The sequence below is a fragment of the Podarcis gaigeae genome, assembly GCF_964106915.1.
Source record: "Podarcis gaigeae genome assembly, chromosome: 1".
Taxonomy (NCBI): Eukaryota; Metazoa; Chordata; class Lepidosauria; order Squamata; family Lacertidae; genus Podarcis; species Podarcis gaigeae.
The window spans coordinates 82,795,384-82,808,073 of record NC_139678.1 but is presented as its reverse complement, the minus strand read 5'-3'; the positions used below and the strand labels follow the sequence as shown (position 1 = coordinate 82,808,073).

The 12,690-nt window shown below is 44.2% G+C and overlaps 1 protein-coding gene and 1 long non-coding RNA gene across 15 annotated transcripts in view; one reads left to right on the top strand and one right to left on the bottom strand.

Annotated features, from left to right (window-relative positions):
* The window catches only part of LOC310826891, a 155,493-nt gene that overhangs the window by 63,970 nt on the left and 78,833 nt on the right, over positions 1 to 12,690 (top strand). The gene's annotated exons all lie outside the window — the stretch shown is intronic.
* TNKS1BP1 (tankyrase 1 binding protein 1) overlaps positions 2,025 to 12,690 on the bottom strand; it is a 28,292-nt gene continuing 17,626 nt past the window's right edge. For 7 of the 14 annotated variants that reach the window (XM_083743036.1, XM_083743039.1, XM_083743037.1 and 4 more), the window contains exons 7-12: positions 9,742 to 10,150; positions 8,362 to 8,503; positions 7,650 to 7,783; positions 6,572 to 6,723; positions 4,215 to 4,290; positions 2,025 to 2,514 (exon numbers count right to left, since the gene is read on the bottom strand). In XM_083743036.1, coding sequence (XP_083599162.1) covers positions 4,230 to 4,290; positions 6,572 to 6,723; positions 7,650 to 7,783; positions 8,362 to 8,503; positions 9,742 to 10,150 — 898 coding nt within the window. In that variant the 3' untranslated portion in view covers positions 2,025 to 2,514; positions 4,215 to 4,229. Of the gene's footprint in view, positions 2,515 to 4,214; positions 6,110 to 6,468; positions 6,724 to 7,649; positions 7,784 to 8,361; positions 8,504 to 9,741; positions 10,151 to 12,690 lie in introns of all 14 variants that reach the window. The other 7 variants (XM_083743032.1, XM_083743030.1, XM_083743038.1 and 4 more) reach the window with 2 other exon arrangements.

Below are 12,690 nucleotides of genomic sequence, written 5' to 3'. Positions count from 1 at the left end.
CACTAGTAAAGCTGGCTGATTTGCCGGCCATAGTGAGCAATGGTGCAACAGCCAGACCAGAAGAAAACTATAGGACCCCTGCTTCAAGAATGGCTTCTGTCATTCTCACCTCGTTGCTTGCAGATCCCACCGGGTGGGAGTGGGGAGACACATAAGAGTTCCGAGAAGGGGGTACCAATTTAAATTTGAAGACTGGCTGTATGCACACCTGCATAGCTGTCACCTAGGAGAAAGAGGAGGATGTTTGCACAACTACATGTTAAGGCCAGCTAGTATGTGTCCAAAAGGAACCCCCGACTCATTTAAGATTGAGAAATACTTGTCTTGCATAACTGAGGCTACTATGAAACTGGAGAGTGGCCAATCCACTTCTGGCACAGGCAACATGTGAAAAGTCTCTGTGTAACAGTGCCAGGTGTAAAATGGGGTTGTAGTACTTCCTAATGAAATTAACTGCATTAAATACCCCATGCTGTATCGTGAATGTGACCTGACTTATACCTGTTCTGAATCAGGGCTGGGGAACCACTTTTGGCTCAAGGACCGAATTTGTTGTTCCAAAGGTGGAAGTGGGCAAGCCACACCCACCTGCCCATCACCAGACATCAGGCAGAGGAAAGGTAAAGCCATGCCTGCAAAAGAACAATTAGGAGAAGGCTGTAAGCCTTCAAGTGAGTTCTCGATTGTGCCTTTGCAGCTGTGGCTTGAATTTGGTGGTGTCTGAACACGGCATATTTCCCCATAGCGCTACTTTCATCATGGCTCTGATATAGCTGCAGTGAGCAAGTGCTTTCATCCTCTATCATAAGTAGCAAAACCGGTGAAAGACACCTAATTTAGATGGTGTTGAATTCAAGATGTGGCTGCAAAGGAACAATGGTGTCAGGAGTTGGAGAGGTGGGAGAGGATCACCTAAAACAACCTCACAGGTTGGAGATTTCCTCCACCCCAACTGCTCTTTGGGGATTCAGGAGGTACGAGACAAAGCCAGTTAAAGAGGAGTGAGGATGTGTGCTGATGTATTTAAAAGAGGGAGAGGGGAAATCTGGTGTAAGCTTTTCCCCCTGCAGAGCAAACCTGGATTCATCTCCCCCTACAGTGCCATCAGCACACATACTTACTAGGGATTACATGACTGAATCAGCCACAGATCTTGCCCCTCCTGCCGTGGGCAATGTAAGCTATCTGACTTTTAAAAAATACATATTTTTAAAGCCATCACTTGTACATCTAAGCACTCCAAGAGTTTATTTGCTACCTCAGTCCTGGAGAGGATTACGTATGTATAAGCAGGACTTGCAACAAAAAAAGTTGCATTGTGGATGGAGTGTTCCTGCTCAGGGGTCCAGCTCAGCCTGCGTTGCCCTCTTAAAATGTACTCCATTCCATCTCCCTTTCTGGTTTTCCTCCCCACACCCACCCACTAACCAGCATCCTGAGCACACTGAAGATACTCAGTTCTAACTGGAACATTTTGGGCCTGCACTCTGAGTTTTTTTCTAAGGATTTTTTGTGCTTGTGGTTCCCATATATGTGTGGTGTAGTTTAGATACACAATGATCAATACACCAAGAATGAGCTCACTACTCGTACATAGGAAAGGACAAGAAGACTGGTGAATGTACTTTCAGAGCTCAGAATCTTTTCATGCACATCTTCAACCTTAAGATACCCACCAAGAGGTACGGTTGGGTTTCTCCCCAGAACTAAAATTCTCCACATTGATTCATATTGAAACTAGCTAATGAACCAAGTTTCATATTCTAATATTTACACTCATCCTACAATTCCCAACAGGACTAAGCCAATGAGTAGTAAAAACTGAAAATCAATTTTTAAAAAAGGTAAAGCTATATTGAACAGGCGCCCTGTTTTTATCCACTAAAAAGCAAAACATTATTTCACCACCAGCATTTTATTATAACCCCCGTTTGTCTGCCCCTCTCAAAGAATAGGTTGCCAAGTAACAAGGCTGGCTCAGGATACAGCTCAGAGGATCACACACAAGCACGCGGGAACCACAGTGCCTCCTTAACCATAAAACCTTTATTTGTTTCAAGTGGCCCAAGGGGGAGAAATCCATTCTTCTTTTGTCTGAAATGCATTATATGGCAGCCGAGAAAGCAGAAGCCTCACCTCTTTGTCTTCCCTCCCTACCTTGGGGTGAAAGAAAAGGGGGCCAGCAAAAAGCTCCTTGACTGGTTACAAAAAAGAATAAAGATACTTTATAAAAATGTATGTGGTATAAGAAGGAGGAAAAAAAGGAGAAAACAGCCAGGACAGCGGCAGAGAGCATCTGACCGTCATATGCATGAGTGACTGAATGTGATACAAAGTGCATAAATGTGCCTCGTCCTCCCTCTCCCCTCCCCACCTCCCCCCACCCCACCCCACCCCAATCCCTCTAAGTTGTTAGGTGGGGATTCTGGCTCCAGACCCAACATGCTGCCTCCCACCCGTGAACAGCTCACTGGAACTTCAGCTGTCAGGGCCCCAGTAGCAGGAGAGCAACACCTGCAACAAAAAGAAGAATATGACAGGAATTACAAAGCTTGGCAGGCTTATTTGCTATAGTGCAGGAATCCCACCTACAGATTGATGCATCACCGCCCAACTTTGGCTCATGGGCAAAACATGTTAAAGGCTTAGTCTCCCACACAAGCCTACACACCCTTTGGAGCAGCACGTTCAAATCAAGGTGACCTTTTGTAACTGCATAGTTATTTAGTATGCCAAATTCCGTCTTCAGTTCTCTTTCAATTAGAATTCCCAAGGAACCAATCTTCCATTTCCCCAACCAAAATAAACGGGAAGTCATGTGCAGCATTGCCCACTAGGTGGCAAAAAGTTCCTAGAATAACCTGCAAGTTGCAGACACAGGATGTTTCCCGCCACATGCGGTTCCAGCTGCTAGAATGCTACTCTAGTTCCTGGAATAATGGTAGTCTGGTGCAGCAAAGACAGCCCAAAGAGTAACAAATGTATTATGACCTAAACCTTTGTAGACTAGCATTCATTCTGTGCAATATATGGAAGTGCTGTGACACGACCTGTACTTTTTGCATTTCATTTGCTTCTATCCTCATACACCCACGCAGCCCAAAAGTGCACATGTGCATATATTGCATGCATGCACCTACTTAGGACAATGTGCCATGCATCTGACGAAATGGAGTCTAGTCTACAAACATTTGTGCCTTGATAAACATGTAAGTCTTGAAGGTGACGGAAGACTGTTGTTTTTGCAACAATTCCCAGGTCAACCAGTGCAGCACTTATTGGGAATTGCTCTATACCAGTCACACTTCTTCAGCCTGGCAGCTAGTTTCCTCACCTACAATATGCACATACCATTTACACAGGAATCAAAGCACATGAATCATCCTGTGATGGTCATGTCACTTTACATTAACTGCAATGGACCTCTGACAGATGGCAAATGTTTTAGGCTCCTTTACTGCAGCTGGCTTTGGGATTACAAACAGCTAGGCAAGAGCATGATTATCATGAACATGCATGATAATTCACATATGTAGGATTCCAGAGTGCCAATTACCACAATGCAAGCACAGGTAATCCACTAGTGCAGCCTTCTGGGCTCATGCAGTTCTACTAACTATAGCTTTGTCCTTATAGTACCAGGATTAACCCAGTATACATTACCAGAGTGGTAAATGGAAAGGTCAAAAAGGACAGGAGGATTCCCCAAGCTCCCTATCCCCACCCACACAAACACAACAAAAATAAATGTGTACTGAAAAGCATTGTATTTGAAATCACACTTATGTGCTAACACAAGCAGCCTGAAGCTGCTGAGTGCAATCTGGACAAGACTGCAGTCAGAGCTCACGGAAGAGAATTTGGGGTATATGGATACTAGCAGGGAAGAGATTTAATGGCCACTCTTATAACTCTGTCCAACTGACATCCACTATGAAGAGTGCTTCAACTTCCAGAAGGCCTAAATGCCTCATCCTCTTCTCTCAACAATTCAGAGGTCTTAATGCTTGATGTACAACAGCCACAGACATTTTTCTGTGAGCATGCTTGACAAACTGCCAAAATTCCAACAAACTTTTCTTGCAGCTGCAGAACAAAAATGGCCAGCTGTGCTGAATGTAGTGCACTTGGAAAGCAATGATGATCCCACTTGCACAAATATTAGGGATCAGATGCCCATTTGGAAAGCTAGACTTAAGCCCTAGAAAACTTGCCTGAATGTTTTTATTTCAAGACTTCTTCTTTTTCAACTTCAGAACTTGCAGCCAATTGGGTGAGGATGTTTCTGACCTAGGGGAGTCAGGAAATGGTTAAAAGCAAAAGGTGGAACTATGATAGAAAAAAAAAATGGGTTACCCACATTCCAGAGGCAAAATGATGGACCTGGATGCTAAGAAATAGTTTGAATACCAACGCTCAGCATGCAGCCACACAGACATGCCACTATATACAATTTTCCAACCCCTCCAACACTACACAGGCAAGGAGGCAGAGTGCAGAGAAAAAGATCTAAGAGCCCTGCACCACTAACCCCCCCCCCCATCTAATATGTCTCATAAGTTGTGGGCAGGAAGCCTGAAGGAGCAGGTAGCGCTGTGACCCATGGCAGAACCCAAAATCACAACACTAAGTAACAAAGTTTGCCCCAAAATAATATATTTATTATGTTTCTTATTTATTTCAGTTACTTCTACCTGCCTTTGCTCACAGAAGTGGACTAAGGCAGCTTACAACAAGACCACGGCTACAGTCATAAAATACAAATCATAAATACAAACCAGTAAGACAACAGCTGAAAACAACAATTAAAACATCATGGAGAGAGACCAGGTTAAGTGAGCACTTGCTGGAATAAGATGTTCTTCACTGCTTGCTGAAGGGCAAGCAATGAGGAAGTCAAGTGCATCTCCCTAGGCAGGCTGTTCCTTAATGTGGACACCACAACAGAGAAGGCTCTCTCTCTCTCTCTCTCTCTCTCTCTCTCTCTCTCTCTCTCTCTCTCACACACACACACACACACACACACACACACATACACAGACCAGCCCGTTAGTTGTATCTCTAACAGCAAGTGAATATAGTAGAGGGCCTCTGTAGCGGAACAGCATTCCTGCGCAGGTTCACACGGGAGAAAGGCAATTCCAAAAGTAAGAGTACATCCAGTTTCAAAGTTTTTGTAACATTAGTTTTTGAATGCTCAAAGAGGGGCAAAACAACTGCAAGTTTATTTTAAAAATGAGAAAATCCCATGAGGTCATTTGCTGGGAACACATCACTGAACTCCAAAATCTGTTTTAGGACAATACTTTTATTAGGCCAACCAAAAATGTCACAAAACAGCAGACAAGCTTTCAAGTTGCCCAGAACTCTTTATCAGGCTGGATGTTCAAAAAGCAACAGTGGGGAGAGAGAGAAGAGGAGGGAAAGGCCATGAGTCTGCATCAGGTAAGAGTCTTAACGCAAAATGCCTTTGTCCCTTTCCCTCTAGCTGAATGCCAACCACTAAGACTAGTTGGCATGCCAGAGTCTCATTCGATGCCAGCACTAAAAAGACAAAACATTCCACCAACTAAGAATGACTATGCATTGTTCAGAGCAGAGAAGGGGGGGTAGAACTTGTGGTCTTCCGGATGTGAATGGACTGCAACTCTCCTCAGCCCCAGCCAACATGACCAGCAGTCAGGGACAATGTGAGTTTCAGTCTGATAACATACAGAGGACCATGACTTAGAGGGGCAAATGGTATACAGACACCTGTAACTGACCAACAATAGGCCAACAAAGTCCATATGATTGAACAAATGCCCTCCATTAGGGATTCCAGCTGTTCCATTTCATTCTTCACCATCCCTGGTTTTCCCTAGTCAAGGAACATTCTATACACTTAGTTCTCAATGGGATATTTTTTGGATAAGGAGGCATTCCCCTCAAAAAGGTTTCTTCCTTCATGATTTTTTGTACTTCTGCAAACCTGGGGTGCTGCCTCTTGTGCATGGGTGGTGATGTTCTGACTACATAAGCAATGGCACTTGGAGAATTGAGAACACTGATAGTATATATGATCTTTATCCTAATTTCCTGTGTATTGTTGGCTGCTGCCTTTCTTCTGCTATACAGTGGTGCCCCGCAAGACGAACGCCTTGCAAGACGGAAAACCCGCTAGACGAAAGGGTTTTCCGTTTTGGAGGCGCTTCGCAAAATGAATTTCCCTATGGGCTTGCTTCGCAAGACGAAATGTCTTGCGAGTTCCTGCGGGTTTTTTTCCCTCCCCCCCCCCCTTTTCCTAAGCCGCTAAGCCGCTTAACAGCTGATCCGCTGATAAGCCACTTAACAGCTGATTGCTAAAAGCCACTAAACCGCTAATAGCACTAATCCGCTAAGCTGTCAATGGGCTTGCTTCGCAAGACGAAAAAAACGCTATACGAAGAGCCTCACGGAACGGATTAATTTCGTCTTGCGAGGCACCACTGTAGTTGCCAGAAAGAGTTGCAGCACACTCGCGTTCTGCAACAAGCAGGATAACCACCACCGACATACCAACATATGTTATTTTCCACCACCACACACCTACCCTGAGGATTTCTCTGGTTTGGGTGGCAGCACCAGAGGCTTCCCAGTGATGTTGGCAATCTTGCACGATTTAGAGCGCTGAACATGGGTTTCCTTGGTCTCACTTTGTGGATCCCCTTCCTCAGCAGAACGGTTTCGGCCTCGCAACTTGGCCTAGAATTGAGGACAACAGATTTACAAAAGCAGGCATTTAGCAAAACACCTAACATTTGCTTACAATTGTCCTACTCCCTGATCTTTCATTGGCAATTTTCTGTTTTTTTCTCACAACTGCCCCCTGCACTTTCTTTACCATCAGGCGCTGCAGGTTAGATAGTAATCTCCTCTGACAAAGCAAAGACCTATCTCAAGTGTGTGGAAGCTTTTGGCTCCATGGGCCAGGATTGCCTTGCAAGCCAAATTGGACACAACTAGCCCTGTGGGCCAAAACAAGCCTTGCAAGGCCACCCATTTGTCAGTCACCTCACTAAAACAGTGAAAAACGTTTTGTTTTAGCAGGGCTTTCAATGCCAACACCTTTTTATAACAGGAGATTTGCATTGAACCTACTGCTAAAGCAAAGGTTTTTCGTCCTTTCATTTTAGCAGGGGTTTCAATGCATACACTTCCCTTCCTTATCACAATGGGTTCACATTGAAACTCCTGCTAAAACAATCCCCCCCCACATTTTAGTAGGATTTCAATGCAAACCCCTTCCTGAACCCCTGAAACCCCTGGCCTATAGGCCAGAGGTTAATCAGCTATTTAGTCCAGCATCCTGGTTTGTCATAGTAGCTAACCAGCTGCCAATCAAATATGAGTGAAATAGCATTCTACCATTGGTGATCCTCAGCAAATGATGTTCAGTGGCATGATGGAAGTAATGTTTATCCACCATGACTTGGAAGCATTGACTGTCTCATTCTCCATGAGTTCTTCTCCCCCCTCCTTTCATTCAGTACTTTGATTTCAGCTTGGAATTCTAACATAGAACATTCCACTATCTGATAGCAAAGGCCACTCAGTTTCTAAGAGCCAACCTATATTTGTTAACATTGTGTCATTCTTTATCCTGTCCCCAACCCCTTTCCAGGTACTACCTTCAATGCCGATGGGTTCAGCCCTGGGAAGAGAGGGACCTTTACCCCCTTTGACAGTGGAGATGTTCGTGACTTCCTGCTCCTTGGTTCCTCTGGGGCTTCTTCATCAGAGGCCGCAGAAACTATTCGAGGCTCTAAACAGGAAAGAAAATGGCAATACCATAATGCAGAAGAACCCATGATGACACCATGTGACCCATTTTAATCCATGCCCCAACAGGAGGGAAAAAATGACATAATCTTAAGTGCAGTGCCTAGAAAGCAGCAATGACAGGCAACCTAGGACACTCCTGTTGGAAACCTTTGTCACACCAAGTCATGCTGTATATGGCACATCTGCTAAGCCTATTAACAAAGCCTAAGCACATGTAACTGAAGCAACCACATACTGCTGCTTTGGTTATCCCCTCTTCGCTCTGTCAAATTCTGGACTGCAAGCTCTAGATTGTAGCATAATATAAACTACCTTAAGATGGCCTAACCCTAAGCAGTGCCTCTGTAGTGAACGCTGCCTGGGAATCATATGCAAGTTGCCTAGAGCTTTTTGTGAAGAAAGGCAAGAATGTAAGTTAACAAAATAAGCCACGCACAAAATGACATAACCAAGAAAGACACAAAGAGATAACACATCCAAAATCGCTTCAGTAACAGGTGTTGGGAATACACCAATGAAGGCTATATGCCAGGCTCAGCATGCAAAGCTCCATGCTACCTGTGGAATCTCTGAACATCCAATTGTCTCCGTCATTCTCAGAAAGAGCCCCTCCAGACCGGGTGGCTGGTGCACGATGACCTCGCTTACGGCCCAAATTAACACGGTCGCGATACACAGTGTTGTCAAGAACCTCTGTATCCTGAAAGCATACAGAAGAGGAGAACAAAGAGATCAGAGAAACACATTTCTCCCTCAATGAATGCACAGCAACACCCAGAGTGTCCCCATAGATCCTTCTCAGCTTCAGTTCCTCCAAGGAGCAGAAACTGAAGAGTACTTCATACACTTTCCAGCGACATGCACAGCTTGCAGGACCACAGCTAGCAAAGCATCCACACATTCCCACAAAGCCTGAGCTCAACCATTAACAACTTGTCCTTTCATTAAAAACTGTTAATATGTGTCAGTTTTCTTCTATTTCCTGCCCCAAATACTCTTCTATGGTTGGCTCACCTTCTAAATTTTAGGTGAACAACTGACAGCTATGAGTAGAGGAAGGCAGGGAGAACTGCTTATGAATTTTTCCAACCAGATTGCACTGCATCAGGCTGCTTACATTGCCCTGGGATGTCACTCAAGTCTAAAGTGTGGGATGAGGCTAGTTACCAAAAGCCTGGACACACCAGCTCTGCCCATGTAGCACAACACAAGGGCATCACCAGGCTGTGGGGGAAGGCTTCTGGGCAGACTGGCATGGGTGGTTGGCTGAAAACTTTCCTACAAATGATTTACAGCTTGCATGAAAACCAAGGGGAAAAAATAACTTTGGTTCAAGGTTGCCCAACTGAAATGGCAGTATTAGAAAAAGGATTTACATTTCTCTTCTCACTCTCTAGTCTTCCAGCTTATTTCTACTTCAGCAGCAAGACATAAGCTGTTTGTTGGAGGACTCATGACTCATGATTCAACTTGTGAAGCCTGAAATATTATCTGGAGTCAGCCACCAAAATACAGCCAAAAAAGGCAAGGTTATGAGCTATTCTTTATACATAGAATCACAGAATCATGGAATTGTCATTGGAAGGGACCATGAGGGTCATCTAGTCCAACCCCCTGCAATGCAACATGTTTTGCCCAACGTGGGGCTCAAACCCATGGCCCTGAGATAAACAGCCTCATGCTCTACTGACTTAGTGATCCCTCTCAATCCAGAAGCAATTATAGAAGATGACAAAACCCTTTGTAAAGCAGGTCTGAAATGGAGCATTTGCCTGAAAGAAAGCATTAGGAACCCATGTTTCTATATCAACTACGCATTTAAATGTAATGTAAAAGCCCCTCAAACCTTAGAATTGCTGTGCACATATAAACCCTTATCTTGCAGAGAAGGCTCAGGGGTCAAGCAGGTACCTCAGAAACATCTTAAGTACTACTTACCTCTAAGAAGATGAAGTTCTCCCCTTCAGGAGCAACAGCTCCCTCTGAAGCAGGAGCCTTCTGTGATATGGGCTGTGCAGCTTGACTTCCATTTTGCTCTGGATGATTCAACACTCTCAGGTCCACAGGTAGCTGACTCCCATTTCCACAGTCTAACTGGCTGTCCCCACCATCTGCAGCAGACAAAGCTTTTCCATCCTCCTTTGCTGAGAAAGGCAGTCCTTCAGCCCTTTCAGCAAGAGCCCCCTGGTTATTACGCAAGCTGCGCAGTATCCTCTCTTCTTCTGAATGGCAGCTGTGGAAGGAGGCAGGTCTCTTCTGCTGGGCCACCTCTTTGACAGCACTATTGGAAACCATGTCTTCCTGCAGGCAGCTGGGGCTGGAGAGTCGCTCACTACGGAATTTTCTGCTTGGATGTCAGATAATGAACGTTAGGGTAAGGTTCTTCTTAATTCTTATCAACAGGGCTCTCACTATCCTAGCAAAATTCCCCCTCCCCAACTCCAAGCATCCCCATATCTCCTAATCATAGCAAAGCCGTTTTTCTCCTCACTGTACAAAAGAAATGACGGTATGCGAAGGTCAGGACTCGACAGCCAAAGGGAGAATGAATACCTTACAAACATGATGCAGGCCTAAGGAGGCATCAGAGATGGACAAACCCACAACAGAGGATTCAAACCTACAATTGCCAATGGTCAAAGAGTACAAATACCTCAAAGAGAACTCAAATCATGACCCTACACTTAAGCCACATGGTACAATCAGCGTAGGGATATCCACTTCACAATGCAGGTGGAAGCTCATGTGATCCAAGGCAGCAACTGTTTGCATTAGAGAAGACAGGAGGAAAGATAAACCTGCACATTTCCTGACTGCCAAAATAAATACAGGCTATACTATATGACCATTTCAAAAGGCTGGACTGTAATGAGGAGTGTGGGATATGTAACTGTAGCTACCCCACAGACTACAGATTCCTCAGGCCAAAGGCTGCCGTTATGACATGTCTGCCCAATTTACAACCCACAGCCTGCAAAAACCCTGGCTTGACAAGCTCCCTGGTTTTACATTCCCTTAAGGGCAACTCTAAAAGAACAATCCTATGCATGCTTACTGAGAATTAAGTCCCATTCTGTTCAATGAGGCTTACTCTCACATAACACACATAGTCCTGCTTAGCATGTAATGGTAAACCATAGCCTAAAATTACGGTTTACCATGACCCCATATTTTTGGAGCGTTTTCAAACAAACCATGAGTAAGAAATCAAGGTTTGTCTTTGGTTTGCCACTTGTGGTTTGTTTAGTGGGAAACAAACCATGAGTGCCGGTTTGCATGCAATGCTAAGCCAGCAATGATTTGCTTCTGAAAAAGGACAAACACAGAGGTCACAATCCGACCACCATGTACAAGTATACTGCTTGTTTAAGATAAGCTATAGTTCATTTCAGAGCATGGCTGCTACATGCAACTGGACAACAGGATTACAGCCTTAATCAACTTCAGTGAGCTGCTAGGCACCGCTGCATTCTGTTCCCTCTGTGGCCTGAAGAATATAAGTATGAAGAGGGGGAGTACCCAAGACACGACACATTAATTAATTTTCATTCAATTTACACTGGTTTGGATGGTGATACTTCCTGGTTTCTCATTTTGAGTTGCAGGGATTAGCAGAGAGATTCAATCACTCCATGCATGGCTTAAGGGTGTCAAGTGTACAAAATTACCCAATATACAAGAAAGCCTTTGTTTGGAAGTTACGCAGCAACCAAAACAGGCAGAGGCAGCTTCAAAACAAAGAGTATGACTAGGCATGCACAGGAGAAGGATTCCACATCAGAGAAAGGCAGCATGCTAGGCTTGGACTAGGGAGCACCAAATTAATATCCATGCTCAGCCATGATGTTCACTGGGTGACCTTGGCTGTACCGTCTATTCTCTCCATCCCCCATTTTAGCCAAATCAGAAGGCACATCATTTAGCTAAGAAGAGTCCTTGAGTGAAACCTGCACCTTTTAAAATGGCTGTGTGCATGACATTGAAAGTCACACCCTGTTGTTCTCCTTGAATTCTCTCTACAGTTGCCAAGGCCATCTCTATAACTATCCATTTTCATTAGGTTAAAAGGACGAGATGATGGCAATCAGTTATTTGAGATTACAACTGACCCAATTCTTCCCAATTTCTACACATATATGGAGGGCACGATGAGAAGACTTCAGTTCTTTCCCCAGGCCTTTCAATATTTTCAGCATATGTTACCAATCAGTGCTTTTAACATTATTTTGTTTTGTTTTGATAAACTTGATGACAATGAGGCTTATGCTCAAGAGGAGTTTAGCATTTAGACTGTTTGTTTGCTATGGTTCATTTTTGCTGCTGTACTTGATTAAATTTAATATATTTAATTTTCACTGTTGGCCACTTGGGGCTCCAGCATAATGGCGACTAATAAATAATAGTTTGCCCCTGTTTCATGGTTTGCTTAAAAAGTGCAGCACTGCAAACTATCTTTCTTGTCCCTTTTGCTTTCCATAATCACAATCCAATTTGATGACCACATTTAAAAGAGCTCACAATCTGGAAGCCTTATTCCAAGCAGTGACATGAGTTCCTCAAATGATCGAACAGAAAGATGCTGGTTATAACCCACAGAAAGTGATAGAAACATGACAACAGCATTAGCTGTATAAAAATAAAATTGTTTCACATTTAGGAAAGTGGGAGAAAGGCGACAGGGGTTTGTGCGGTCTGCTACTGCTACTCTGTTTTGCATTTCAAAAAAGCTGGACAGTCATCAAAAATGTTATTTCCCCAATGAAAGCAATACAGGTATGGATCCAGATTTGAGGGCTGGGGGGGGGGGGAATAGCTACCACTTCATTCCAGGAAGAGACCACAAGGGCCTGGTCCAACCCCTTCTGACCTACTTCAGTTATGGGACCT